A 27,849-nucleotide genomic window follows, 5' to 3' on the forward strand; every position below is an offset into this window, starting at 1 on the left:
ATGTGCCTGTAGTCCTCACTCCTGGCAATGACAATAGCCTTTCACTGCCATGAGAGTGTCGCTTTGGGCTGCAGTTCACGAGACAGCCCTATGTCATGACTCCAACAAACAAAACAAAAAAGATCGTCACTAGGATCTGGATATCGTCGCAGGTGAGCTCGGGGTTGGGGAGCACGTCCATCAGTATAGGAGGAACCTTTCTATCACAACACTGGGGAGACAGCAACAGCTGTTTCAAGGCCAGACCTTAAAATGAAAGGTGATCTGGACAGAATTTCATCACAGTTCTAGTTTTGTAAATGTGTCAAAACAAAAATTACATAATCACCAGGAATTACAAATATTTCACTTAAATGTCTTTGTTAGATAATATCTACCACTTAGTACAGACTCCACAATTGCAAAAGGAAATATCTATGAATTATTTTTATTTTTTAGGCATAAGTATGATATATTTTACATCATAAAATTATAATTGAATCTTATGGTAGACAATATAAACTATACATTTTTATTCCTGTTATAAATATATATCTAATATAATCATTCCTGTGTTTTTTTAGATTTAGTTTAAAAAATAATCAGCCCATGATAATGAACATGTCCTTCATTGAGAAATATTTAGCATCATGTGAAGAGTAATCTATTCTAAATCTGTCAACACAGCGTTTGGGTGGTACAGTAACCTAATCCCTCAACTTTTTTTGGACAAACATATCAACTATTTCATATTAAACATCATTCTAATGTATATTTCAAGTGGGTTATTAACAGAAGTCTGTCATGTGTAGATAGTTTAAGAAACTGTTGTGTGCTAAATTAAACTTTTTAATAATTCATGATACCCCAAAAAAAACCATTTTCTCTACGGTCTTAGCAGCTTCTGTTAATATCACTCCCCAGATATAAATTCTGGAAAATAGTTATAAACAGATATTTCTAATTATGTAGCAGTCCAATAATATGTTATTTGTACCAATAATAGAATGCCCCCCATTTTGGTAAGATTTCAGTAAATAGCTAGGTAGTAATAAATGTTAATGCAAACCCCTTTCTTTCCTGGTCTGTAGATATATGGGCCCAAAGTTATAAACGTCTGCTGTTACCCCATGTCTTTCAGCTATTTCTGTTGTTAGAAATCTGCAAACACCCCCTCTCAAAGCAGATCAGTAATTTCTTCTCTTCATACAAAATGAACTATCTGGTTTTTGGGCACAGAATCAATACTACTGTATTAAACCAATCAGAATGTATTCAATAGCTTTTAAGTCTAGGTCAATACCTACATTTATGGACACCATCCAATCACTTCAATCAGTACTCTTTGTTCCAGATCTTGGGAGCTCATATCTCTACAAAAGCAGCGCTCTTGCTAATTACTGGGTTTCTTTCATTAAGAAGAATAATTAAGGTGACTATAGCACTTGATAAATCTGCAAACGTATAACATTGCACCAAATAGATAAAACTGCTCAATGACTAAGTCGAGCATTTATAGCAAATTGTATAGTATATATTTGCCCTTCGTGGACTAACTTCCAATAGATCAAGATAGCAAATATGGTATACTGCCAAAGTGTGTCATTCAATTCTAAAACATTTTTATTGTCTGAAGTAATTCTTGCCTCTATTTTGATTTTATGAGTAATAGTTGTTGAGGAGTAGCTATCTTATTCATTGATTTACAGTGTAAATCAGCGACACAACTTGAGTGTGCCCTTCTTAATCCACCAGCACAAAATTACTGATTGGTTCTTTATATTGAGGCAGAAGTTCTGCCTTTGTGGGGTAAATATACAATTCTGGATCTGGATACAGTGTCCTTTCATTGAGTAGTAAAAAAGAATCTAAAGGTGTTGAATTTAATTAATTGTTGGTGATAGTTGGGTAAATGTCTCACACCATGAACCATAATATAAACCTTTTCACATGTGACCATGGTGAGTGCATTACTTCTTTAAAAAAAATTATAATAATAACTTTCAGACATCCATTCTCAGCATTTTGGTGCCAAAGGTGACTGCAGATGTCTCCGTCCAATCTAAAATGAAAGACTGCCACCATTAAACGCCATCTGCACACGCCCAACCAAATACACACTACATACCTATTTAAGGAGATGGGGGAGGATTCAAGACCAAAGGTTCTTTAACAAATTCATGACAATTATTGCTGTGGTGGACAACTTAATTTGCGTTCGGTTCGGAAGAGGCAGTGACAGTCCTGCCCTGACCCTTTCCCCACTGTCACCTCCCACTCTGCCCCCTACAAAAAGTGTTAAGGGGAATGTCGGGGTAAGATTGAGCAAGTATGTTGTAGAGCAGTGTAAAGAAATCTACTGTTGGCTCAGACACAGAAAAACAGAGTCAGCCTGAACTATACTTCTGCATCAGTGTTGGTCACAATATTAATTCAGGTGGCCAAGTGCTAAATTATTGTTAACATTATGGATCTGCTTGTGCCTAGAGGCCTCCTCTCCAGTGGCTGACTATACAGCTAGTATCCTGAATTGATTGGTCAATGAAAAGTACAATCCAGCAACCACCTTTGAAAAGGTCGGCACGAGTGAAGTGTATGTTATCCTCTGTTTTTGCTCTTCTTTGTATGTGCATGCTGTACAAAAAAGGATTGGTCTCTACTGGCAGAAGGGGCTTGTTGAAGTGATCGCTTGTTTATTGACTGAAGTAGGTCTCTGGGTTAGTTGTTCCATTTCAAGGAGTGGTGGCGTTCTCAGGGTTGTGAGTGTTGGGGAGTACACATGGTCTTGGAGTTAAGCTTTTGTGTTACCTGGGGCATTGGGTGGTTGTTCTGTTCAGAGCAAGCTTGATCTCTGTGTAGGGTCTTCATGTGATTAAGAGCAGTTGTGGTCTCAGAACTAGTAGCTTGGGTGGGCTCATAATTAATTTGTTTAATCCCTGAGAAGTGGCTTTAAGAATAGGCTTTTTTTCATTATTGGTCCTTGGACAGACATAGGCTGCTATGAGTCTGGGGTTAGATAGTTCCCAGAGGTACATTGTTGGTTGGCAATCAGGAGGTTGTAATCTTAGGGGTGGGCTCTTGGACTAAGTGTTAGGGGTAAATCACGCAGGCAGACTGTGAATTGTAACGCTAGTGTTAAGTTCAGAATTAGGCTGCTAACTGAGTGGAAGTGGTGGTCTGTTTCTGTGCTGGTACATGCCCAGAAGGAGGGGATGACCCTCTGGTGTTGTTTTTAGTGGCTTATAAATGACATTCAGATAAGGGATTGGTTTTGTTTTCTAGGCATTCCTATTTCAAAATATACAAGTTTATTTATTTGAGTAGGTTTTAAATATGAATGCACATTTATAATGTTGTTGTTCATTCAACAGGATAGTTCAGCCTGCTTGATTATATTCATGTTTTTTTGTTTTTTTTTGTTCATTTTGAATTGTTTTTCCAATGGTTATTTTTATATAATTGACACTGCTTCATAGAAATTGATCTCTCTCTCTTTTTTTTTTTTAAACATATTTTTATTGATTTTTCAAATGAACCGCACATTGTACTTTATACAGGTGTTATCCGTGACAGGATGATGATGGTTTCAATAGGTCATTAGGTTCTCACAAATTTAGATTAACAAACAACTAAAGACATTCGTACACTTCAGGGTCTGAGCAGTCTGATCAGCATGATTGGGTTTGCCTGCGCAAGTGATTGGCGCGTTTCGTTATGGGAGGTTCCGTCGCCACCTAAAATGGGGTCTCTGCTTCTGCGCAGGGGGGAGGTTGGGGGGAGCAAAACATGGGAATGCTAGTGTCTATTGATTGGGCGCTTTAGCCTACCGGCGTTGCCTAACACATGTGCACATGGGGCTTTGGTGTATCGTCAGTAAGGTTGAGATGTTGTTGACGTGTGTGTGTGTGCATCCCCTGGCAGAGTGCTGTATTGTAGCCGGATTCTAGCCCGCGACCACCTGGGCAAGCACGGCTATCCACGGTTCAAGGGGGTTTTTCGTCGTTTTTTGCCTCTAGCCTTGAGACCAATGCGCTCCAGGTTTCACAACCCGCGTGTCGCAATCCCCCCGTGCCTGGTGCTCAGCGCGAGCCCATCGCAGTGCGATGGTGAGCCAGGCTTTCAGGTTGGGTGCTTTAGGGGCTTTCCAGTTCATGGCTATCAGTCTTTTGTACATTGCATAAGCTAGGTCCACAAACCTGTGTAAGGCTTTGTGTTTTTTCATCCTTGTCCTAAGGCCAAATAGGCAGGATTTGGGATTCGCGTCCAGGTCGAGACCTGTCACTTCTGTTAGTACTTTGACCACCCCAGCCCATTCCCTTTGTACCCGTGGGCACTCCCAGACCATGTGATAGAACTGCGCTACTGGTGTTTTGCATCTGGGGCAGGTCGGGTCAGTCCCGGGAAACATGCGTTTGATCCTGGCTGGTGTTAAATATGTCTGGTGTATGTAATTAAACTGTGTATTTCGGAATCTGGGGTTTCTTGATACCTCGCGTGTGTGGCTCAGGGCTTTTGGCCATTCTGCCCCTGAGATCGGGGTAGGCAGTACGGCGTTCCATCTCTCCCAGGCTTTTAGCAAATTGGGTTCCAGGGGCTTATTCAGGAGTTTATATGAGTTTGAGACCGCTTTGGCCTGGGTGTCGCAACTCAGCATATGATGTAGGGTAGCTGAGGTGTCTGGTTCTATATCACCAGACGCCCATGTTTTTCTGATTGCGTGGCATATGGAGTGGTAGGCTAGGATTTGTCCCAAGCTCACTGCTGTAAGGGCTTGCATGGATTCGAAGGACATTAATTTTCCTTCTTCGAAGCAGTCTCCCACTGTGTATATGCCTGCATCCATCCAGGTTGTGGGCGAGTATAATCCAGTCTCGGTCCACAGGGGGAAGCCGCTCTAGCGGAAGAAGCGGAGAATAGGGAAGTTCTTTTGCATTTTTTTTAATATACTTCTTCCAGCATGCATGTGCCGCTGCCATCAGTAGGTTTTCGCGTGAGCTTTTGGCTTGCTTATTCATGAGCCACACAAGCAGAGGGACTCTCGGGAGTTCAGCCAAATGGATTCCGCTGAGCTGGTCCTGTGGATCCAGTTCAGTATCCACTGCAACTGCGCGTCCGCGGAGTAGGGCTCAAAGTTTGGGGCGCCCAGCCCTCCCGCAGCCACCGGGTAATGTGTGGTGAGTGCGACCCGCCTTCTACCCTCTCCCCACAAAAGTTGCAGTAGGATAGCGTTCAGGCTGTTAAAAAAACTTTTGGAGATAGTGAGTGGCAGGGCCGCGAAGTGATACAACAATCTGGGTAGTATCGGCATGTTTGCTAAAGCCACCTTGCCCAATGGTGAAAGTGGTAGTTTATTCCAGAATCGCATTGAGCCCTTCATAGAGGCCACCGCTCTCCCCAGATTACCATCCCTAAGGTCCTCTGTTCTGTGGTAGATGTTGACCCCTAGGTATCTAAATGTGTCGAAGCACCATTTCAAGTGGCCTGCCGGGGCATTCTCTTGTTTCGCTGAGGGCCAAATGGCTAGTGGGAATATATAAGATTTTCCCCAGGTGACAATTAGGCCGGAGATCTCTCCAAACTCAGATAGCAGCGACATCACCGAGGGCAACACCTCTTCCCCTCCGTATGTATATCAGGGCATCGTCCGCGTATAACGACATAGCGTGGATGATCCCGCTCCTTTCTACCCCCATTCTTCTTTTTTGGCATGAACGCGCGCGGCCAGTGGTTCCATCGCCAAGGAGAATAAGAGGGGGGACAGGGGACATCCCTGTCTTGTACCCCTGCTAATCGAGAAGCTCCCTGATATGACTCCACTTGTTTTCACCCTGACCTGTGGGTCAGTGTTCAGTATGCGTACCCAGCGCGTGAATTTTGGGCCAATACCCATTTGCTGCATGGTGGCGAACAGAAAATCCCATTCTAGCGTATCAAACGCTTTTTCGATGTCAAGTGAGATCACCGCTTCCTCAGATGCTTTTGGGACAGTGTCGCTCATTACGCTCAGCAGCCTTCGGATGTTCAGGAAAGTGTTGCGCGTTGGGATGAATCCATTCTGATCCTCGTGTACCAGGGTGTGCATGTAGGGGGCTAACCTATTGGCCAGGATTTTACCAAGTAGTTTACAGTCTAGATTCAGCAATGATAGGGGCCTGTAGGATTTAACGGCAATGGGGTCGCGTCATTGTTTCGGGAGGACCACTATCAATGCCTCCCTCATTGTGGGGGGTGGAGTCCCGTTAGCCCATGCCTCTTCAAAAACTTTCAGGAGGTGTGCGTTAAGGTGTGTCGCAAAGGTAGAGTAGTATTCTGACGGAAGGCCGTCTGCACCTGGAGCTTTATTCCTAGGTAGTTGTTCAAGGGCCTTATTGAGTTCTCCTAATGTCAGGGGGGCCTCTAGTACCGCTCTATCTGCTTGTATTAGTTGGGGCAGGGGTGAGTCTGCCAAAAAGGACCTGAGTTGCCGGGTGGTGCATGATGTGCGTTTAGTGTATAATTTTGTGTAATATTCCCTGAACGCATCATTTATTTCTTCCTGTGTGGTTGCCAGTGCACCTGGGTCTATCTCTATTGCCCCAATCGGGGGGCGTCGCCGGTCCTCGCGCAGGAGCCATGCTAGTAGTCTACCCGATCTGTCGCCTTCCATTTGTAGTCGGGCCAAGTGGTATTTGTGATCGTGGAGGCGTAGTGTGGTGTCGGCGGTGGCATATTCTGCGCGCGCATCTTTTAGTGTTGTGTATGGTGTTTCGTTGCGGGCCACTGCATTTTCTAGTGTTCTTAATTTCATCTCCAGCTTACCGACCTCTGCGTGGAGTGTACGTCTCACCCCCCATGTAGCGGAGATACAGTGGCCACGAATCACTACTTTGTGTGCATCCCACTCCACTGCTCTTAAGTTTGCGGTGCCAGTGTTTAATTCCCAGTACTGTTTTAGCGCTGTTCTCAGTGTGTCTGTGAATGCTGGGTCCTGTAGGACTTCCATTTGAAGTCTCCATGTTGGGATCGCTTGGCGCCTCCTTCCCCAGTTCAGGGTTGTTTTAAGCAGTGAGTGGTCCGATAGTGTCTTAGCTAAGTATTCTATCCCGCTGACTGTTGTGCAGATTTCCTGAGTACCCCACAATAAATCTATCCTGGTGTGCACCTTATGTGGTATTTAGTAAAATGAATATTCCCTTTGTAATGGATGCTTCATGCGCCATATGTCGTGGAGGCCCATATCACTGGCCCATGCTGACAGTGGGCGTCTGGTGTATCTGTTAGCTGTCGCTTGTGTGGGGGGGTTAGACCTGTCCAGCGCCGGGTCCGGTGTACAATTAAAGTCCCCACCCCATATAGCGGGTGTTTCAGGATTCACTAATAGTGCTGGGGTGAGCGTACTCAGGAACTCGGGCAGTGCGTTATTGGGAGCATATATCCCTATAAGTGATAGTTGTTTGCCGTCTAGTCTGCCCTCCACTACCACATACCTGCCTCCCTGGTCTATCCTGTGTGATGTTTGGAGGAAGGGGACATTCCCCGCTATCCATATGAGAACCCCTCTCGCAAAAGTTGAGTAAGATGTACCTACTATCTGACCTCCCCATTTACTTCGCAGCTCTTGCAGGTCCGGATCTTGCAGGTGAGTCTCTTGTAGCATTACGATGAGTGTGCCCTGGCGTTTGAGTCGTGCGTGCACCCTGGATCTTTTGCTTGGGGTCCCAAGTCCCCTGACATTCCAGGTAACTATATCATACTTATGTGTGCTATAGGCTGTGGGTTGGGCCATGTTTTATTTTGTGCGGGTATGTCTGGCACCCCACCTACCAATGGGACCCGGCCGATTCCCACCCACCCCCGTCGCATCAGCAGTCGGGCCCCCCTGTCTTGGCAATGTTCCCTGTATTACGAACAGACCTGCAGTGTACGAACTAGTGATTACCCTCTATCCCTCCCCAACTGGATCCCATCCCCAACTGTAAACTCGTAACAAACTACACACCCCCTTGGGGTGCGAACAAAACTGTGTCCATGTGGATATCTGTGGGGGAGCGATGTTACTGTCTGGGTGCGGCTCGTTTTGGGGCTCGCATCCTTCTGCAGACCCGGTCTGCGGATGTTTTGGGGCGCTCCCGGGGTAGCCAGTCCCTCCCCTCCCCCGTGCGCCTCCGCCGCCAGCTGCGCGCAGTGTGGGTATGGGGACTATTTCCAAGAGTAGAAAAAAAAAAGATACATGAGTTCAGGTGCAATAACCACCCACTTCCCGTGGGGGTCGTGAAGTTCAGTTCCACTCCTCAGTTGTGGCAGCCGGTCCCAACGGGGGCAGGTCGGTGATACTCGTTCAAAGTGTGTCTGCGGTTCTAGGGGTGAGCTCCGGGCCCTTCAATGCTTCTGTTAATGTGGAGTCCGAGCTGATCGAGTCCGATTCCGAGCCTTCCTCCTGATGTGTCCTGAGAGTCTCAAAGGAGTTCTGTGTCAGTAGGGGGGTTTCTTTCAGGACCCTGGCTCTCTCTTCTGCGGCCTGTTGCTCCGTGGGTTGTCCCCTGGGGCGCCTCTTGGAGCGTTTCCGAGACGAGGTTGTTGACCAGTTCACGTCGGTGCCAGTTGCATCACGGGGGTGGGCGAGCCCCTTGGCATGCATCCATGTCCAAGCGTCCTCTGGCGAAGTGAACACGTGGGTGCGTTCATCTACTGAGACTCTCAATTTGGCTGGGAATAATAGTGCGTACTTTATGTCATGTTCACGGAGGCGCTGCTTTATTTGGACATAAGAGTTGCGTTGCTTTTGCACTTCCTGAGTGAAGTCTGGATAGGCGTGAACAGTTGAGTCCTCATATTTGAATGGGCCTTTGTTACGGAACTGTTGCAGTATAGCATCACGGTCTCTGAAATTCAGGAACCTGGCTATCAGCGGTCTTGGGGGTTGGCCCGGTATCGGGGGTCGTCCAGGAATCCTGTGCGCTCTTTCTACAGAAAAGAATTTCGATGGGGCTCCATTAAGGACCTCTTTAATTAACCAGTGTTCCAACAAGAGTTCTGAGTTTTTGTCCAATGATTTTTCAGGGAATCCGAGGGACCGTATGTTATTACGGCGGGATCTACCCTCCGCCTCCTCTGCTCTTCTCAGCAGTGTCTTTACTTCTGCGTCTAAGCGGAGAATTTGTTTTTGGTTGTCAGCTACTGTGGGGGCCAGGTCACTTAGCTCCTCTTCCGTTGACTTCACCTTTTCAAATAGTTTGCGGTGATCAACTCTAAGGATATTCAGGTCTTGCGACACCGTGTCTATCTTGCTCTCCAGTGAGGATTTAGTATCCATGATTGCCTGTAGCACTTTCTCAAATTGTGAGGAATGTGCCTGGAGTGGGGTTTCCAGCGACTGCAGGGTAGATATAAATTGTTGGTCGCCAGGTGCCGGTCTGTGCGTGTTCCGGTCCTGGCTTTTCGCCGACTTGGACTTCCCGGCCATTTTGCTTTGTCCGTAGTTGTCCCTTAATTGGATATACTGCTCCACCAGGTGCAACCAAGCAGCTGAGCTCGTTGATAGCACACCTGCGCCTCTTTCGTGTGTGTCCTCGTTTCACCTGCACCCACGCGGTCACTCACGTTCCCCTGATCGATCAGGCGGGGGGGGTCTACACGTCCTCTCGGGTCAATGTCGGTTTGCACTTCAATTTTGGGGGGATTTTAGCCCTCCTGTTGGTCTCCAAGAGAAGTTCCGGCCCAGGCGGGCAGGGTCTCCCCGCCACTGGGCCCACCAACCAGCGTGGGTGGAAGAAAGGCGGAGGGGTGGGGGTCCAGGCCCGCGCGCCCGCACCAGTTCCCCCGCTGAAGGCTTATCCTGAGCCCTAGGTCCTCCAACAAGAATAGGGGTGGAGAGGGATCTTCCCGTGGATACTCGCTGTGCGAGCTCTGGGCGCTCACGGGTCCCCCGCAGCAATCCGGCGTTCACATTGTGGGGCGGCGCCGCTCGCCGCGTATCCTGTCTAGGCCTGGTCCAGCCCGGCCGCTGGTGCCCTGTGGGCCGTGGTAACTGGTTCCTCCTGCGGCCCCCATGTCCTATCCAAGGGGGGGGCACGCTTCGCTAGCGGCCCGTGAAAAGGGGGCACCCTCCGGGGTCCCGGGCAGCTGGTTCCCCGGATCCTTGGGGAGAGGGGGGGGCAGAGGGCAAGGCAGAGCCCAGCTGTGGGCTCACTGCCTCCCCAGAGCGGGTCTCCCCCACCGCCGCGCACCCACCTCACTTCCCGGTCCTCCGGCCGGAGTTCGGGGCGTCCATTCAGGGGAGATGACGGCTGCAGCTCCTCTGACGGAGCCGGCTCTTCGGCGGCCTCCCGCCCGGGATCGACGCAGGTATTGGCAAGTAGGGGGTATCCGGAGCGGGTCCCCCCTCAGCCTCCAGGTGCTGACGCCGCGGGAGCACCTTACAGATGCGCTGCGGCGAGCCCGAGGCGGGGCGCCTCCCCGCAGAAGATGGCTGCCGCGGCTCCTCGAGGAAGCCGGTTCTTCGGCAGCCGCGCCTCACGGCCGCTCGGCTGCACTCTGTGCTGCTGTTGAAGGGTGTGGGGCACACGGAGCGGATCCCTTTTCTGCTGCTGGATTTTGGCACCCCGGGAGCGCCCTGCAAATATAGAACGGCGGGCCCGGGACGGAGCGCTTAACTTAGGCGTCCTTCCCGGTCGCCATCTTGGCTCCTCCCCCATAGAAATTGATCTCTTAATGTCTCGGTTATTATTTTTAAACAATGAACAAGATTTCACAGTTTGAGTGAACGGTTAGAATAAGGTTACTTCTGCTTGATTATTTTCTGAACTTTCAACAATGTTCAGACAGAATATATGACCTAAAACAGAGTGTTATTAGATAGAGAGGAACTTCATACCATGGATTGGAGACTGAGCGGGTCATACAGAAGCTGTAATACTTTATCTGTGCTGAAGGCTAGGGGAAGGAACATCCAGCCTTCACTCTGTTTATCTGCAGACTTGCGGACTGGATAGGAGCAGCTGTTTCCTTGCTGAACATTGATTCCGTTATTGAGAAAACATGTATGTAGGTGTGAACGCCATCTATGAAACTCTGAATAGGTCTCTTCTGGTGCTAAGTTTAGCTTAGTTCGCTGAGGAAAGGGAGGAGTATGGGATATTGATGTAAAGAAGCTTTATGATAACATAATGTTACAATATTTTCTGTTGTTCTGCTTCCTGGCAAGTATCATTGCAACTATCTTTATTTTTATAATAGTTATTATTCATATTGTGTGCACTAGGATATATTTCGATTTTTAATATATCTTAAAGACATATTCCTAGTTTCCTAGTGTTCATGAGTCTGCCTATTCATGAAGAAAGATGTTTTTTTTTTGTTTTTTTTTTTTTGGCTTTCACTTACTGTGCCTGTGAAATCTCACATGACTGATTATTACCTAGGATGCACCTCTCTCTAGTAGTGGCAGGTGTTTTGCAAGGTGGTTGCAGTCCACTGGATTCTGTATCTCAGGCAGGCATATTTACTATGTCCTTAGTGCCAGAGAATCTAGAAAACATATTTCCTGACTGTCTTCTATAAAGAAGTACGGATAACTCATCAGTTTGGGGGATATCTGGGGAAATATCCCCGTTAGGGTCTTTTTTTTAGTGGTGTAAACAACTGATGTGAAGAGTAAGTATGTGTACTCTAAAGGTTATGTAGAGGAAGTGATAACGTATGGGCAAAATTAGTGGAAGGAAGGACAGCTGTATGGTGATTTGCAGTAATTCGATTCCTCATGCTTCATAAATGGGTGCAACTAGATTTTCAAATTTCATGACCATTGCAAATCTACTTTTTTTTTTTTTTTAAGACCGGTATCTTCAAAATAAGTTGGCAAAAATAAAGTTGCCACAGGTTTTAAAAATGATCTTTTAAATTACGATTATTAGATTCAATTAATCAAGTTTTGCACATTGTTATAACTACTTTGAGGTGATTTTGCAGCTAGGTCCGCGTCTGTATGTTATTCGTCATTTGCGTGCCGGGAGGCGAAGCAAGCTGTGGAGCCTCGAAGTTCACCGCCACGCTGCAATGCCGGAACCAGTGCGGGAGCTGCGAAAAGCAGTGAGCAGACCCCCGCACGAGGACCTCCGCACAAGAGGGCCTTTCATGCCCTCGTTTTTAGCATTTGCCTCGGCACCCTGGCCCCGAGCAACCGCGTATGGGGAGCGCAGCGGTGAGCAGACCCCCGCACGAGAGGGCCTTTCATGCCCTCGTTTTTAGCATTTGCCTCGGCCCCCCGGCCCCGAGCAACCGCGTATGGGGAGTGCAGCGGTGTTGCCTGGATGAGTCAGTGGCTGGGGGGGGTGATTTTCTTGCTGAGACTTCCTGCTTGCCACCCTGCCCCACCGCCTGTCTTGCCTCAGGCTCGCCCTGGGCAGCTGTTGCTGGCCCCCGGCTCCTGGGCCTGGTGAGCTCGTGCAAGGACTCCTGGGCCTGGTGGGGGTGTGCAAGGACTTTTATCTGGGTCAGCTACTCCATGAAGGACGGTCTCCCACAAGAGAAATTCTGGACCTGTGCCAATATTGATCTCCTCAGGACTCTTCAGGACTGCCTAGGTGGGGGCTACATTGGAGACGGTGACAGTGGTCTAAGGCAAGTGTTTGACATCCTGTAAACAGGGCTAAGTGAAGGTGTCGGGGAGTGCACAAAACTGTAGCTTAGGCTGTAGGTAATCGGTTTTTGATGGAGGCGGCTGGCGTTAAGCCAGTGCGGCTTATCTGGACCTTGTTGCCTTGCTCTTCCTGCCTCCTCCTGCCCTTTTCGTTCAATTTAACCCAAACGGGTCTCCTTTAGTCCTCTCTTCATTCTAAGCCTGCAGCCTTCAAGTTGAGCACAGATATTCCACAACAAGTGCCGCAAAGCGCCTCCTTAAGGACTTGCTCTGTTACATAATGTTAAATAATGAGCAACATTATTTCACCCCTGAGCTTCCCTAGATTTGAAGGAAGGACCTCTGGAGCTGTGGTACTATGAGGTCTGGTAAAGTAAGGAAGAAGCACCCCAATCCTCCAAAGCGCAAGAAATTCCGCTATGGCGTCGATGTGGGTAATGCCTCCTCTCATTCACCATCAGCCTCTGAAAAGTGGACTTATCCCCCCTCACCCACTGTAATTACTGCGGCACCTCCACCGGCTGCTGATCCGCCTAGTTCAGCAATTTTGAAGTCTCAACTTTCTGTTGTTCATACATCGTATCCATGCTCCTCGAAGCTCCGCGAGTCTTCTCTTCTGACTTATTTTAAGAAAAAACCTAAGATGGAACATTTGGCAAAGGGTGGGGAGATTGAGCCGGAGCCAGGTCGGAGTGTTCCCATGGAGCCTGCAGTCACTGATGTTTTACCTATTGCTTGGGGTTATTTGACAACAGCAGCACATGTTCACCGCCCAGCTTCACCTTCTAGCGGGGCTGTTCCCAGCCCGCAAATTGAGTTCACTGACCAATTGCTCCTTGACCTTTCCTGTCTTCAATCTGATTCCATGAGTGGTGCTGACAGGGAATCCAACCCTGTGCCCTCCCCTATGATCACGGTAACAGGCTCTGCCTGTCCTCAGCTTTTGCAAACTCTCCAATCCACTGTGCTGGCTCTGAACTACCACTCTGACAAACTGGATGTCCAAGTCGATCTGCTGAATACATTGGCCTCTTAAGTAGCTGGTATTGATCAAAAAATCGAAAACCTCAACCAGCTAATTACTAGAGCACAGACAAGCTCCAATTTTGTGCAACCAACATGCTGTTGTTCTCCATCATTGAAAGCCTTTCATCTTTGCCCATCTTTTTAAGTTCGGTTGTTTGCGAAATCAAGAGGCTATCTTCAGCTCCTGTGCCCCAGCCGAATCTTGGCTCTCTCCCTGATTTGGCTCGGGAGCCCCCTCAACCAAAAACATTGGACGATTATATTCTCCCAGTTAAGAGTGCAAGCTCCTTTAATCTTCCTCGGTCAGTTGCCACTGGAGTCTTGGAGCATGGCACTGCGGCCAGATGTGCTCCTTGATTTCTCCTTTACCTGAACTTGATTCCACTGTGCCTGCCTCCTCCCATTTTTCCTGCATTCCTGCACAACCTGTTTTAGCTCAGCCAACGCCTTCAGGAGCTGATCTTGTGGCTCAACATCTATTGAGCAAGTGTGGAGAAAAAAAAGACTCTGCAAACAACTGTACAATAGGCGGAGCCAACCCCCTCAAGGATTTCTAACTAATGTCCAACCGTCGGTTCGTCCTGAGGCGCAGCAGCTCTTGCAGTTGCAGGCGGCCCACAGGGCGACCTTCTCCACCTAATCCCTTGTTGACCATACCCTCTGACTTTCCCCTCCTGAGTGAGCCTGCTTAGGATCCTCTGGCTGGCACTATTGTGCAGGAAACTGAACTCCTCTTCAAGGACCATTTGATCTCGGCTGAGAAAGGCAGCTTAGGCAGTGTGTCGGTTGTGGTAGCCCCACGCTGGGGTAGTGGAGTGCCTGTTTGCCCTGCCGCCACGCTGTTTGAATCTAAAACTGTTGGGAATACTGATGGTGATGTTTTGGATTTTGGTTCTTCCAATTTCCTCAAGCTGCCATCTGACAACAAAAGCAGCCTTCCTGTAATTTTGCCATCAAGCCTCCGTCTGTCTCTGCCGATATTCCGGCCTTGGGGGCCCTGTGGGCCCATTCAGTGTAGAGGAACAGTTACAGCCTTCATTCCCCCTGTGTCCCTCCACGTCTCCACTGGAATGCTCAATTTTTAAACTTGTGTTTACCCCAGAATATCGCTCCAGGGGTCCTCATGACATACTGAATAGGGGGAGCATTTTAAGACTCTTTAATGCCACCCGGATCTTAACTACATTGATTCTAAGGACATTGAGTTTATTTAATTTTTGGACTCTAGGGGGCCCTTCCCAAGGGACTCCGCCCTGGTTTCGTTATTTTCTGCCCCGACAGCTCTGTCTATTTTTTCTAAGAGAGGTTTATTTCTCTCGTGGGGCATCACAATCACTCCTTATAAGGAGTCTGGTTATCCTATGTTACTATCAGAATCCCAATGTTCAACAGCTCCCATAGTACTGAAGCCCTTTTCAATCTTGAAAAGTGCCCTAGGTGGCACTTCTACTTTCAATGGGGCTCCTCGTACTGGGTCTGGTTCCCAGGGGTCCTCTAATTTGGATTGGCTGCCATCTACTCTTTCACATGGGCGTCCCCATTGACCCCCTACGGGTGGGTGGTTCTGTACAAACACCTAGATGTCTGTCCTTATGCTCATGGAACATCAACAGGGGTGTGCATAAGTTTGCCTCGGCTGACCTTTTAACATTTTTGAACAGTCACAATGTAATCACCCTTCAGGAAACTTGGGCTGAGCACAGCTGTCCGTTGCCAGGGTAGTTAGAAATATGGAAATCTGCTCATAGAACGAGCAAGAATGGCCGTGCCAAGGGAGGATTGGCCATCTATGTAACTGTTAAATTAAATGGGAGTATTTTGCCACTGGTTCGGGATGGTAACTGGATCTAGGGGATTGTTATCAGGAACGGGATTGCGCAGCAGATCCCTCATAGTAATTAATGTTGACATAGCCTGCCCCTTCTTTCCTTTGTTCCAGGAGCAGTCTCGATTGATGCAGATTGTGGGCAACTTAGTTGAAGAATACCCATGTGCTAATTACCTTATAACTGGTGATTTTAATACGAACCTGTTTCAGGATACAATGGAGGTTTTTGAAGGTCCCGATCTTGGTAATCCCCAGTTAATTCACGAACAATTGTGCCTCAGGATTGCCTACATTGCCCGTTGGGAGAGTATTTAGTAATGCACCTTAACAGCATGGGCTTTAAAGTTTTGAATGGCCGTTTACGTGATGATGCTCTCCTCCTCACCCCCCACTGTGGACAAGATCAGATGGTCGATTCCACTCCTATTTAGACTATACCATTTGTAATATTGAACTGTTTCTTTCATCAAAAAGTTTCTGATTTCCTCCCGGAGTGAGAGTGATCATTGTCCACAAATTGTATCCATCAAATCTAGATTTCCTGTACAAGATGTCATGCGGGCAGTGGGTGGCGGTGTTTGGTCCAAGTCACTAAAGCATATCAAATGTAATGCTGCTATTGGCGGTATAGTATTGACTGAATGTATTAACTTTTTTGACTCTGAGGGATCGGGTTGTGTGTCCCCAATTAAGTTATGGGTTAAACTCTCTTGCCTTTTATGGTCAAGGTTTCATCAATCTGGGCGTAACTGCACCCCATCCAGATCCTTTGTCATCTCCAGGGAAACCAGAAATCTAAAGACAGCACGTAATAGGCTATCAAGGACAATTAGAAAAAGACCCGATTCTGAGTGAAAGATTATAGGAAGACTGTTTACGATGACCATCAGACCTATCTTAACCAGTTTAGGGTTAAACTTTTAAGTGCACGTAAAGATCCAAATTCCACAAAATTTTAGTCCCTTATCAACAATCTAAATAGCAACCAAAGGGCCATTGGCGCTCTCAATATTTCAGAAGGAGACTGGACATCTTATTTGACTACCCACTTCTCCGCTAGCGAGCACAATGTGAAACTGTGGGATGAGGGGGCCCATAGTTCTACTTCTGCTTTGTTTAAGACGTGTACCTTGTTTACAGGGTCTTCAATTCCCTCACAGGGAGTGAAGAAGTTTTTTCAACTATATTTTCCCCCATATCATCTCGAGGGCTAAGCAATTTGGCGCCTCCGGTCCCAACGGCCTCCCTGAGGCACTGTTCAAGCAGGATCCTCTTTCTTTGGGCCAACCGTCTTGCTCATCTGTTTAAGCACTGCCTCTTGACTCCAACAATTCCTTAGTCCTGGCGTGGTGCCATCTTTCATCCTCTATATAAAAGTGGTTCAAGGTCAGACCCCACCAATTTTAGGATTATAGCCCTGCTGGACAATGAGGCCAAGTACTATGCTAGCCTTTTGTTGCAAGATCTCCCTGCTTGGACAGAATAAAAGGCTTTAATTCCCATTGTCCAAACAGGGTTTGCTGCTGGCTCAGGCAGTTCGACTAATTTACTAGCGCTTTCTATTCTGACTGACAGGGCGATTTTGTCAGGTATGATGCTAAATTGTTGTTTTGTGGATTTTAAGGCGGCATTTGATCGGAGTGCCATGTGGGCCAAACTACAAAACTGGGGCATCCCTCCAGTAGTCCTGTGTGCTATCATAGAACTCCATACAAACACCTGGGTCCCCATTAAGCTTGGTGATGGGTACTCCCGCTCTAGAAAAATTCCCACCACCTGTGGTGTGAAACAGGGTTGTGTACTTGCTCCCCCTTCTTTTTAATCAGTTCATTGCAGACATGTCAATGTCTCTTGATGCTGTCAACTCCCATCCCCCCTAGATTGGTGGCTTTAGGCTCAGTCATCTGCTTTATGCCGATGATCTTGCATTATTAAGTTGCACTAAGATTGGCATTCAACGGCTGCTTAACCAACTTGCATCTTATAGTTCCGTGAATCAATTGAAAGTTAATTTGCTCAAAACAGAAGTGGTCTCATTTGGGAGGAAAAAACACTTGGGCTTTAGTTGTTATTCTATTAAGCTGTAAACTTGTTTCCGATCAGTCCTACAAATATTTAAGGGTACACTTTGATTCCAGGGGCAGTTTTGTTAAACATAAGAAGGAAATTGAGCTCAAAGCTGTGGCACTGCAGGTGGCTTTCTCTAAATTATCTAAAGTTTTAAAGGGGCCGACCCTTCTTCCCTTAATGGAAGTTATGAGAGCAAAGATTATCCCATCGCTGGTCTATGGTCAAGAGATTTTGTTGGGTTAAGGCTCTTGCCTATTAAATAGGCTATTCAATAAAATCTACAAGAGAGTCATTCATGTTCCGCGCCTGGCTTCACCCGCGCAGGTACGGTTGGAATTTGGGCTTCCGGATTTGGTGGCAATTTGTGCTGGTGCTTTTTTGAAGCTTTGTTATAAATTGCGTCAGGCCACGGATGGTCACCTGGAGGCAGTCTTGTGGCAAGAAATTAGTGAGTCAAAATCAAAGGGTACTTATTCTTATTTCTTGGTTGAATCCAAACGGCGACTAGATGCTGGCGATCTTTGGGCAAGTAATCCCTCCTATTCTCTGTTCAAACTAGATGTAAAAAGGCTTATTCGACTGTATTTGTACCACTCTGACTGTTCCCTCCCCGTTCAACGGAAGCATGCCTGGGCAGTAATTGAATCCTTTAAGCCAGGTATGTCTTCTACCTTTTTCTCCTGCTCCTATGGGTTTTGGTTGAAAAAGGCCTTTATGGCCTTAAGGATGGGCAATTGTTTTTTTTTTTTTTAAAACATCTACCCCAATAGCAGCTATCCTCCGGGGAAGGTATGACGTGCAGAGACTGTAGTAATGCGGACTAAACTATTGATCATATGGTTTGCCTGTGCCCAGTTTTACCAAAGGAGCTTAGATTCTTGCTTCGGAGCAAATGGAATGAACTGGGAATTCGCTCCTGTCGACAGGCTTTCATCCAGTCTTTGGACCCAGCCAATCCAATGCTAATTAAATGTGTTATTAACAAAATTTATTAAAATTGCACAATCCAAATTCAGTGGCACAGCGAGCAATGAATAGGTATAATCCGAATTTCTTACACGCTCTTGCCATATTGCCCGTTATTGGTCATGCCGTGGAGTTCCAACGGCATATGTTGGTATTTGTAATTACTATTTAATGCGCCACACACTTTAGGGCTGTGTCTTATGTATTTTGTCTTTTTATGTATTATGTGGGGTTCTGGGCTGGGTGGTTTGTTTTATTTTTATATTTCAGGATTGTCTTACATCTTCAGGCAGGAATGTCTTTTTTTTTAAATGTGTCATGCATGTTTAAATCAAGGCGTGTTTTTAGCATGAATTCAGTTTTTGATTGTATTTATTCTCAATTGCTTTTTTGCTTCTTCGTTATTTGTATTGGATTTTATTATCTGTACAATAAATTATTAATTCAACATTGCTATAACTAAAATAGGCATTAGTCTTTTTGGGGGGGTTTGGCCCTTGTTTAAATATTTTGCTGAAAAAAAGACTTCACATTTTTACTAAGAAATCTTTCATGTGGCGTAATGGAACAAATCCTTTCACAATTTCATCAAATTGCAAATTCACAAATTTTGCCAAGTTTCAACATCATAATTGTGAAATTCTAGTCATTAGGAAAGGTATGTTGAGTGCCCTTCTAAAGTGGCCAAGGAAAGGTATACTCCTTTTATTAACCACAGTGCCAGCCAGCACAGAATAATATACTTGAAAGATGTCAGTCTCCTCTTCTGGATGGTCATAGGATTGAAACCCACAAAGAGGAAAACACCCTTCAGCAAGCTTTTAATCCTTGATAGAAGATGAGTCATGTTAGAGATATCAGCAATACACCAAACTCCTGATATCAGGAAGGAGAAAAGAGTAGATTTAAGGTGGAAAATGAGTGACGATCATGACGGAAAATCAGGGACCAAAGTGTGTTGCGATTCATCACCCTCTCATAGAGCTGCGTGTACATATGCTTCAAACAGGAACTGTAATTCCAAGAAGAGACAGCAACATCTTGTATTGGGGGTTAAAGCAACCTCAAATGATGGACCACCTACTCAGAAAAGCTGTTTGTAAGGTTTGGTTTCGGGCTTTTTTAAAAGCTCATTGCATTTGTCCGAATGTTATCCTTTGGCTTGTACTTGAGCAAGGTGATGATGACCCATAGCGCATAAAAGAGTCAAAATGTCGCTACAACCTAGACTAATCAAAACGTTTTGTGAGGTGCATGTACAGTTATACTGATGGACTTTGAATATTTGTTACTCTTCAAGATTCATTCAAAGTCTGTTGCTGTTTTGTTTAATCCAGACTCTTTGAGAAACATTTGTCTATATTTTTTTTCACTGTCGCCACTTTTGCACTGAGTTGTTTTGTTCCTTTTTAACAATTGTATTTGTTCATGATTGATGAAGCTATTGCTCAATGAACTGGAATAACTACAGTTTATATGGCTTGTTGTTGCGTTTTAGAATTCTTTGCTTATGTGTTTTTATGGATACCATTACAATCGTAAAAGTCTTTATTTATCCTATTCAGTTAACCCATTTGTCACATTGTTGTTTTTTTAATAATACCTGGATGTGAGACATATGTATGCAGGGTGAATTCAGTCACATAGTATGATTATCTTTATTTGAATGTAGAATATATTTATGAGGCACCCCTGTAAAGAATACTCTGGTATTCAATGTATTTATATTGCTTTGTAGTGCATAGCTTCTGCAGCAAGTTCTTATATTTTTTTATGCTTTTGGATGCTTTGACTCATGATTACCTCCACCCTAACTTTATTTCTTATCCAGAATGTAACCCCAAAACTACCCGTAAGTAAGTAGCAGTAAATAGCCTGGAACACAGGAACTGTAAATGTTCTCTGTATACGCCTCCCTGCCACACTCCTACCCCAAATCCTATTAGCAACTCTTACTCTTTTTTTTGTATTTTTTTTTATTCTTTTTTACTTCTTATCTTAGTTTTGTCTTGTTGTTTGACTGTTGATGAAAAAGAAGTTTCAATGTTCTTTTTATTTACTTTTAAGTGATGCTTCAATAGATTTCTTTATTTTTTTTACTCCATTCCTTAATAGTACTGTATTCTCAGTCATAGAGTCCTAACACTGTTTTAATACTGCATTGTGTTTTTGATTAGGTTTCCTAAACAGTTTGGGGGGTATCTATTTGAGTGTATGAAAATACTTATGCTCCACCCAGTGAGACCTACAATGAAAATTTTTACTAATAAGAGAAATTAATAAATATGTGATTTAATTTGTCAGCATCCATATGTTAAAAAAGAATTGTCAGCTCTGTAGAAAGCTTTTTGTAACCTCACTGAAGTTGCTCTTCCCACATTGAAAAGCCATTATATATAAAGTGAGCCATCTGATGCACTTCTGTTAAGGGTCATCGTTTAGATTCTTCTGTAGAGAGATTACACTTTCAGCCATTCAAATGTTATTAGCTATATAGAGCTATTCAAGGCCCTCCAACTGTTTTCCTCCCCTCTGCTAGCAGTGAGAGCATTCCACAGCCGAGGTACTATTGCATATACCTGGTCAGTAAGATTTTGATCAGGGAGTTTGTTGTGCAAATCTTGCTTTGCACAACATGGACACAATGCCCCAATGCAAGTTAATGACTGTATTCTGCAGTGCTCTTGTACTTGCCTCCAAAGAACATTGGCCTGCTGCACCTGAATGAATAGTCAAATGGGTATTGTTTGATGACAAACGTGAATGCTAAACATCTAATAAGAGCATTTTTACACAATGAACCTTAATTCACTAGACAGTTGTCTTTTTCAGAATGTTTACACTCTCCACTTACTTTTTCTCCTTAGATCCAAAACATGGAGTAATATCTGTTTTGCAGGCCACTGCTGGTGACTCCGAAAGTGAGACCCAGAGAAAGACCTCTGTGACCTTCAATCTTGAGCCTGAAGTCTTCTGCATTGGGGAAGGCCTGAGCACAAGCCGTCTTCCTGAAAATAAAGATGACCAGAAACCATTTGAACTCAGTAATGATAAAACTCCAGAAAGCACCCCAAGGAGTCGCCTAAAATTGAGGAGAATTATATCCACATGGAAAGAGACAGAAGTGGGCACTGCGTCACCCTCCTTTGAGGTTTCATTACCAAGTATCACTTTCCAGAAGAGCTTGAGTAATCCAGAGTCGGATCTGCAGCCCGTGGGCATGATCAGTTTTCGGGGTAGCCCCTCAACACCCAAATGTGATGCAATGACAGTCGAAGAGACTTTACGTGCAGAGCAGAGGCATGACATGACTATCTTCTCAACAGAGGTTCCACCTTCAAAGGAAGGGGTCTGTGGACCTCCAAAAAATGACACTGATGGAGCAGAATTGCATCCCTTATTACCTCTCGACTTGACTACTGAAAGTCTGGAATCTACACCATCTCTTTTCATAAGCCCGACTCCAGGTTCACCAGCAAATAGAGAGGATGTGGAAGTGCCTGCATTTCCAGAGAGAGAAGACCTTCAAGGCAGAGGGTTAGATGTGGAGCTGGGTTCATATTTGTGCATCTCAAGCAGGTCAGTGAAAGGTACCGCTGTTGGAAGTCCCAACTCTAAGGTGAATCAATTAAGTACACAGTGCAAACCAGCCATTACTGAGCCCAGGTGTCCTTTGATCAGTAACCCAGTTGCAGAACAATCCCCAAAGCAAGTAGAAGATGAGACTTCATCTCTCACTGTTATGCCAGAATGTGTGTCCCCACCGGTCACAGTAGACAGCCCACTCAATTCCTGTACATTGGTCGAGGGACTTCTATTTCCGGTGGAATACTATGTCAGGACAACACGCCGCATGTCGAGTTGCCAGCGGAAGGTAGATCTGGATGCTGTGATTCAGAGCCATTTAGGCACAAACAGAAAAGTTTCTCGTAAAAAGGTGAAGCATGTCATTGCTGATACAGAGAAAGTAGATCCTGTTTCCTTGGACCAAAAAGTGCCATCAGATGTTGCGAAGTTGTTGATTCCAGAGACTTGTGAAGGTTATGTTGGATCAGAAACCACTGCTGGGACTTGTGCAAAAACACCCAGCCATGGGACTCCCACATCCTATGTGTCCATGACTGAAATTAATCATTTCAACTGTGGACGAAAGGGGCGGAGAAGAACCTCCGGACGAGGACGGAAGGAAGCTGGGTTCACAAGAAAATTGCAAATAGATGTAGGGCATGGGCCTGGTAAAAATGAAAATTCCACTTCACAGTGCCTCTCATCGCTCAGCAGCTCGGCATTCTCTCCAAGCCAGACAAAGTATAAACCAAACAAGAATACTGTATTGCTGCAGGAGAGCCGCACATTGCTTGCAGACAGAGTGGAGACAACCAGGGAGATGGTAGCTCTACCGCCTATGGAACGCAGTGGCAATACAAAGGAGGGGGCGGAGCATGTAGAAAATAACCTGGAACACAGGAACTCTTCCACTAAGAGGGAGAACCCCACTGATGACCTGAACGATTTTGAATTGGGATTTAATATTCGACGAACTCCAAAGCGAAGAGCAGAGTATTCCTGGATCTGCACAAGGACTCCAGGGACACCTCTTGGAGGGGCAGATGAGCATTTGATTGTTAAAGAGTCTTCCCCTCGGCAAAGCACCCGACTGTCCTGTCTGCAGCGCAAGAGAGAAAAAGGTGAGAGTGGGAAAGAATATATTCAGATTAGGTATAGGTCACTTCTGTTTGAATTTTTTGTTTGTTCTCTTGAGTATTTGTTTTTTAACATAAATGCTGTTCATGTGTTTGAGATGCTTTGCATTAAAATAAAACCCTAACATGAGTGTAAGTAGCCAGCAAGTGGCTCAGTTTCACAGTGAGTGTTAGTATGACTGATGGTAAGGCGGGGATGTTACTTATGAAGTAAAAACCATATGTGCGTTGAAGATTTTGTGATGGGGATGAAATGAGCTCTGAAGAGGTGACGGAGAGGCTCTTTAGTCCTCAAATTTGCCGAAATTGCCAATATAACATGATAATTTGATTGTTATGAGCTACTTCAGCCATGCGGAGTGCTCTTCTTACCTTTTTAAACTAAATACTGTAAAAAAAAAAAAGGGGGGGGGGGGCCTGACGCACTCCACACTGAGTAATGAGAGAAAGAAGCTTAAACATAATAAGGGCTGTGATCTTGGTTCTTTTACACTATAAAATGTGTGAGGTCCCAACAGATGACCCCCCTGGCTAAAGGTAAACAATACTGGTATATTTTACCTGCATGTGTTTTGTTCAGATTATGATGGTGACAGTACATTCTCGGACTCCAAGAAATGTCAATATAAGGAGAAAAAAGGAACCTAAAACCATCAGTTTTTAAGTAAGGAGTTGTAAAAAAATGTGATTATTATGGCAGTCTTGTGAATAGAGTATTGCTCAAAGTGTTTGTACAACAAATATGATCATCAAATTGGTCTGCAAATTCCTATGGATGATACCACGCATTAACTGTTTTTATAGGGTGAATACATTGGTGCGGAACATTCTAAACATCTATGATAAAAGTATAGAACACCACTGCTTTGCACATTAGGACAAAGCCTACAGAGTAAAATGGTGACATGCATGACTGCCAGGATAACCTTGTTTACATCACTGGATCGTGCCATGATCCTTGTGTTTTTTTCCCAGAGGGCGGGCATCCCAATATATAGGTGAAATGTAGAAATGGTTTACGGGCAGAGACTGTCATGCTGAGAGAATCTTTCAAAATACTTGGCCACCCCATCATTTTCGCAGCAAGCAAGAGGAAAGATTTTTCATGTGCCCACCATCCAAAAAAAAAAAAAAAGTCAATGTTGACGGTCATGCACAAATATGCACTTTTTTTCGTTATATCACATAAAGGGCATTGTGAAAGTCAAGTAATGAATGTATTTTTAAAAAATTGCGGCTCCAAGAAGTACCATTTTCAGGGAAATTAGTGAGTTGAAAGTGCAATAGCCGGTCTCAGGTAAATTGAAGTACATTTTGTAAAAAAAAAAAAAAAAATGTATGATAGAAATATCATGGAAAGTGAGCAGACTTGTAGCATCGTATTCTTGAAAGGAAAATAATTGAATATGCAGTTAAAGTCAGCAGACTGCGGTGGGTTCCATTATAGATACACCTTCTCAGTTGCACACAAGTCTTTGTGCGCATTGCGTGTGTTTGTGTGTCTTCCATCAAATATGAATGGACGCCACTTTTAGTGTGGCATTCATTCATGGAAAGAGTGTTGAGAATGGCCTCCATGTATGTGGGAAATGTACATTGTCGCATGTGGCAAAACATAGCCATGACGTCCATAAAAGTGATTTGGTGTGTCAGAAAGTGAATACGGTATGAGAGAAATTGAAAGATATAAGGGACACTTTAGCCACTGCACGTGTAACAGTGTAGTTACAAAATATACTGAATTATTACTGAAATTACAATTTAAATGTAATGCCATGATGTTGTGTCTTTGATAGCCCAGATGGACAGTCTCAAACCTATATGTGGATGTAATGCTAATAATATAGGGGTATCCAAAGGTTAATGGCATCGTCATAAAACTAGCTATAGAACTTAAATAGAGCAAAACTTGGGTGGAATATAAGTCCACTTTTAGCAATGTGATGATCCGTCCCATTTTTCTTAAATACGATTTTTATTTTTATTACAAGAGTTTGGAAAATAAAGATTACAGCAGAGTGAAAAAGTGAAGAACATACCTTTATTTGAGTTTTAATAGAGGGTTCTGTGTTCTCAGAATCTAGATGCTTGCTCTTTGTCAAAGGTGTGAGTCTCCAAGTCCCTCCCTGGGTGCCACCAGTGCTCTTGCATCGAGAGTGAAAGTTCAGTAGTTGTGCTTAGTGGTTTAGTGTTAAGAATGAGTCCGTAACTGCATGATATATATTCAAAAATAAAACTGGGAGGACAGTTTGTAGAATCCGGCTTTGAGGGATACTGATGTTGCATTCAGGAATTTGACAAGAAAGAAAAGTCAATTTAATGCTTTGATCCTTATTTCAGATCAAAGAAGCTGGAGTCTGAATGAGTCTCCGGAAGTATTGGCTAGTCATGGATCAGTGGAATTGTCCCTGGAGGGGCGTCACTCTCTCTTTCATACACCTGGAGAAAAACTTAATTTGAAAATGCTTCCAGTTACCTTGGACGTCCAAGATTTTCATTTGCCAGATGAAGAGTATGGTCTCCTTAAACTGGAAAAGTTAAAATCATTTTGTATTCCACCTCTAGAATCGTTTGAGTGTCAACTTCCAGAGGAAGCGTTTCGAATTAATAGAGGTCAAGATAGAGATCAAGCTCCTGTGGACGATATAGAAAATGGAATGCAAAGTGCAGGATTTTCAGAAAGGGATTGTCCAGGAACTGCACCTGGACAGCAGGTTTTTACTGGTGCAACCATCATTAAAGAGACAACTTTGAGGGAGCAGGAACATCAGTCATACTGTGTTGAAGCAGTAGTTCAAGACCAGACTGTTTCAAGGAAACTAGACAACCAGTCTTGCACAACTGAGTCAGTCATACTAGAAGGGCCTGCATCAAGGCAGTCTGGAGATCTTTCTTCCGCTGGTAAGTGTCCGGTTGCTGCACTTAAACACATTGCTGTGCCTAAGCTAAAAACGCAGTTTTATGAATTTGGACACCCTACTAAAGAACATAATTTTGAGAATGAATCCCCTGGCCAAACTCACCAGAGTGGCAGTCTCCTTCAGGAACAAGTCAGTGAGCTAGATTTGAACCATCAGCTGTACACCGGTGGTGCTCTAATTGGAAACCTATCTCCAGATAAGGAGACCATGCTTAAACAACTGGGAACAAACAGTATAATTAATGTTGATGATCTTCCTCGCTCTGGGGACTCTATGGCTGAATTGTCTACCTTGGGATGCAAAGGATCTGTTGAGCATCAGCCAGATGAGTCGGAATCAACTTCCAGCTTCCTATTGATGACCCCTGTTGGAACTGACTCACCTGGCACAGCCTGCCATAATGGTGCTTCAATGAGCGCACCTGTTTTTCCCACATTGGGGCCTACACCAGCTCTTTGTACTTCACTACTCAGTGAGCTGCCATCTGCTCTTTCCTGTAAACACACCTCACAGACAGCTAGGGATTTCTGCAGCCAAAAAAACAGTGTTAACTTTAGCAAACAGAATAATGATTTCATGCACTACACAACAGATATCAAAGGCTGTCTAAAAAATCCTGTCTCCTTGCAGAAGCGACTGTGTCCAACCACTGAGCGGCTGTCGGAGAAGAGGCACCTTAGATCACAAACACAATATGAAATCAGTGAGCCATACACTGGCATGAGACCTGGTGGATCAGAATCTGGCTGGTGTGAGACCAATGCACCACACTGTCAAAGCATGGCTGCTAAGATAAACACAGAGCTGTGTGACATGAGTTTGCATCACTCGAAGAAGAGTCCTCCTATGTGTGAGGCTTGGCAGAATGTGTCCCATGATGCACCCTCCAAGGAAACCTTATTTTTAGAGCAGCAAGTTCTGTGTGAAAACAGCAACACACTGTTGAAGCTTGCACAGGAGAGACATGGTCAGCCTACAGTTATTTTTCCAATCATTATTGAAGATGTTGGAGAGAGCAGCCTGCCAGAAAGAGATTTGAAGAGCAGCTGCTACAGGGGTGCTGAACAGGCAAGTAATTCATATTTTTAACAGCTCACAAGGGGCATTTTACATTACATAGTTTGTGAGACACAACCTTCTATTTTGGTGCAGTGCCATTTTCACTTTTGGATTATGTTCTGTTCTGAGGTGTATCCAGTTCGTTATTTGTAAAGATGTTGTGCTCCACAGGTTTATGAAGTTTAGGTTTCTTTTCAATTTTTTAGCTTATGATGTTGCTGCTCACCTACTTGCCAAGTGCATTTGTGTGGAGAAGTTAGAGGGCATTACTAGCAAAGTGGAATCTAATTACTGGTGTGGAAGACAGTAACAAAAGAGTTCCCCGCCTACTGTTTTCATGATCTAATTAGAGGTGGGTAAGCCTATTGTACAGGGGAATAAAGTACCTTTTTAAACAGTAGTTTGGGAACTAAGAAGTGTTGATGTATTCCATACCTCATAATTGGACAGCAGTTAACATCCCAAGCTCTCTTGAAGCTTGAAACTGGCTCGTTGTATTACTCATTAAAAAAGCATTTTGATTCACTTAAGGCTGGGAAAGAGCAAAGTAGTGCAGCCAGTATTTGACACTGTTCCCAACTGTGCATTGATTCAGATCAATCTTACTTACTTCCACACCTGTACTGCTAGGCGTTATTCAATTCCAATCTTTATGTTTCATGTTCTCACTGTCACATCACC

The 27,849-nt window shown here is 44.8% G+C and overlaps 1 protein-coding gene across 1 annotated transcript in view; it reads left to right on the top strand.

Moving 5' to 3' along the window:
* The window catches only part of PALB2 (partner and localizer of BRCA2), a 152,461-nt gene that overhangs the window by 28,700 nt on the left and 95,912 nt on the right, over positions 1-27,849 (top strand). Inside the window, exons 5-6 of the mRNA XM_069209683.1 lie at positions 21,353-23,173; positions 25,529-27,177. Of these exons, the coding sequence (XP_069065784.1) occupies positions 21,353-23,173; positions 25,529-27,177 (3,470 nt within the window). The remainder of the gene's footprint in view (positions 1-21,352; positions 23,174-25,528; positions 27,178-27,849) is intronic.

Source organism: Pleurodeles waltl, chromosome 10, assembly GCF_031143425.1.
Source record: "Pleurodeles waltl isolate 20211129_DDA chromosome 10, aPleWal1.hap1.20221129, whole genome shotgun sequence".
Taxonomy (NCBI): domain Eukaryota; kingdom Metazoa; phylum Chordata; class Amphibia; order Caudata; family Salamandridae; genus Pleurodeles; species Pleurodeles waltl.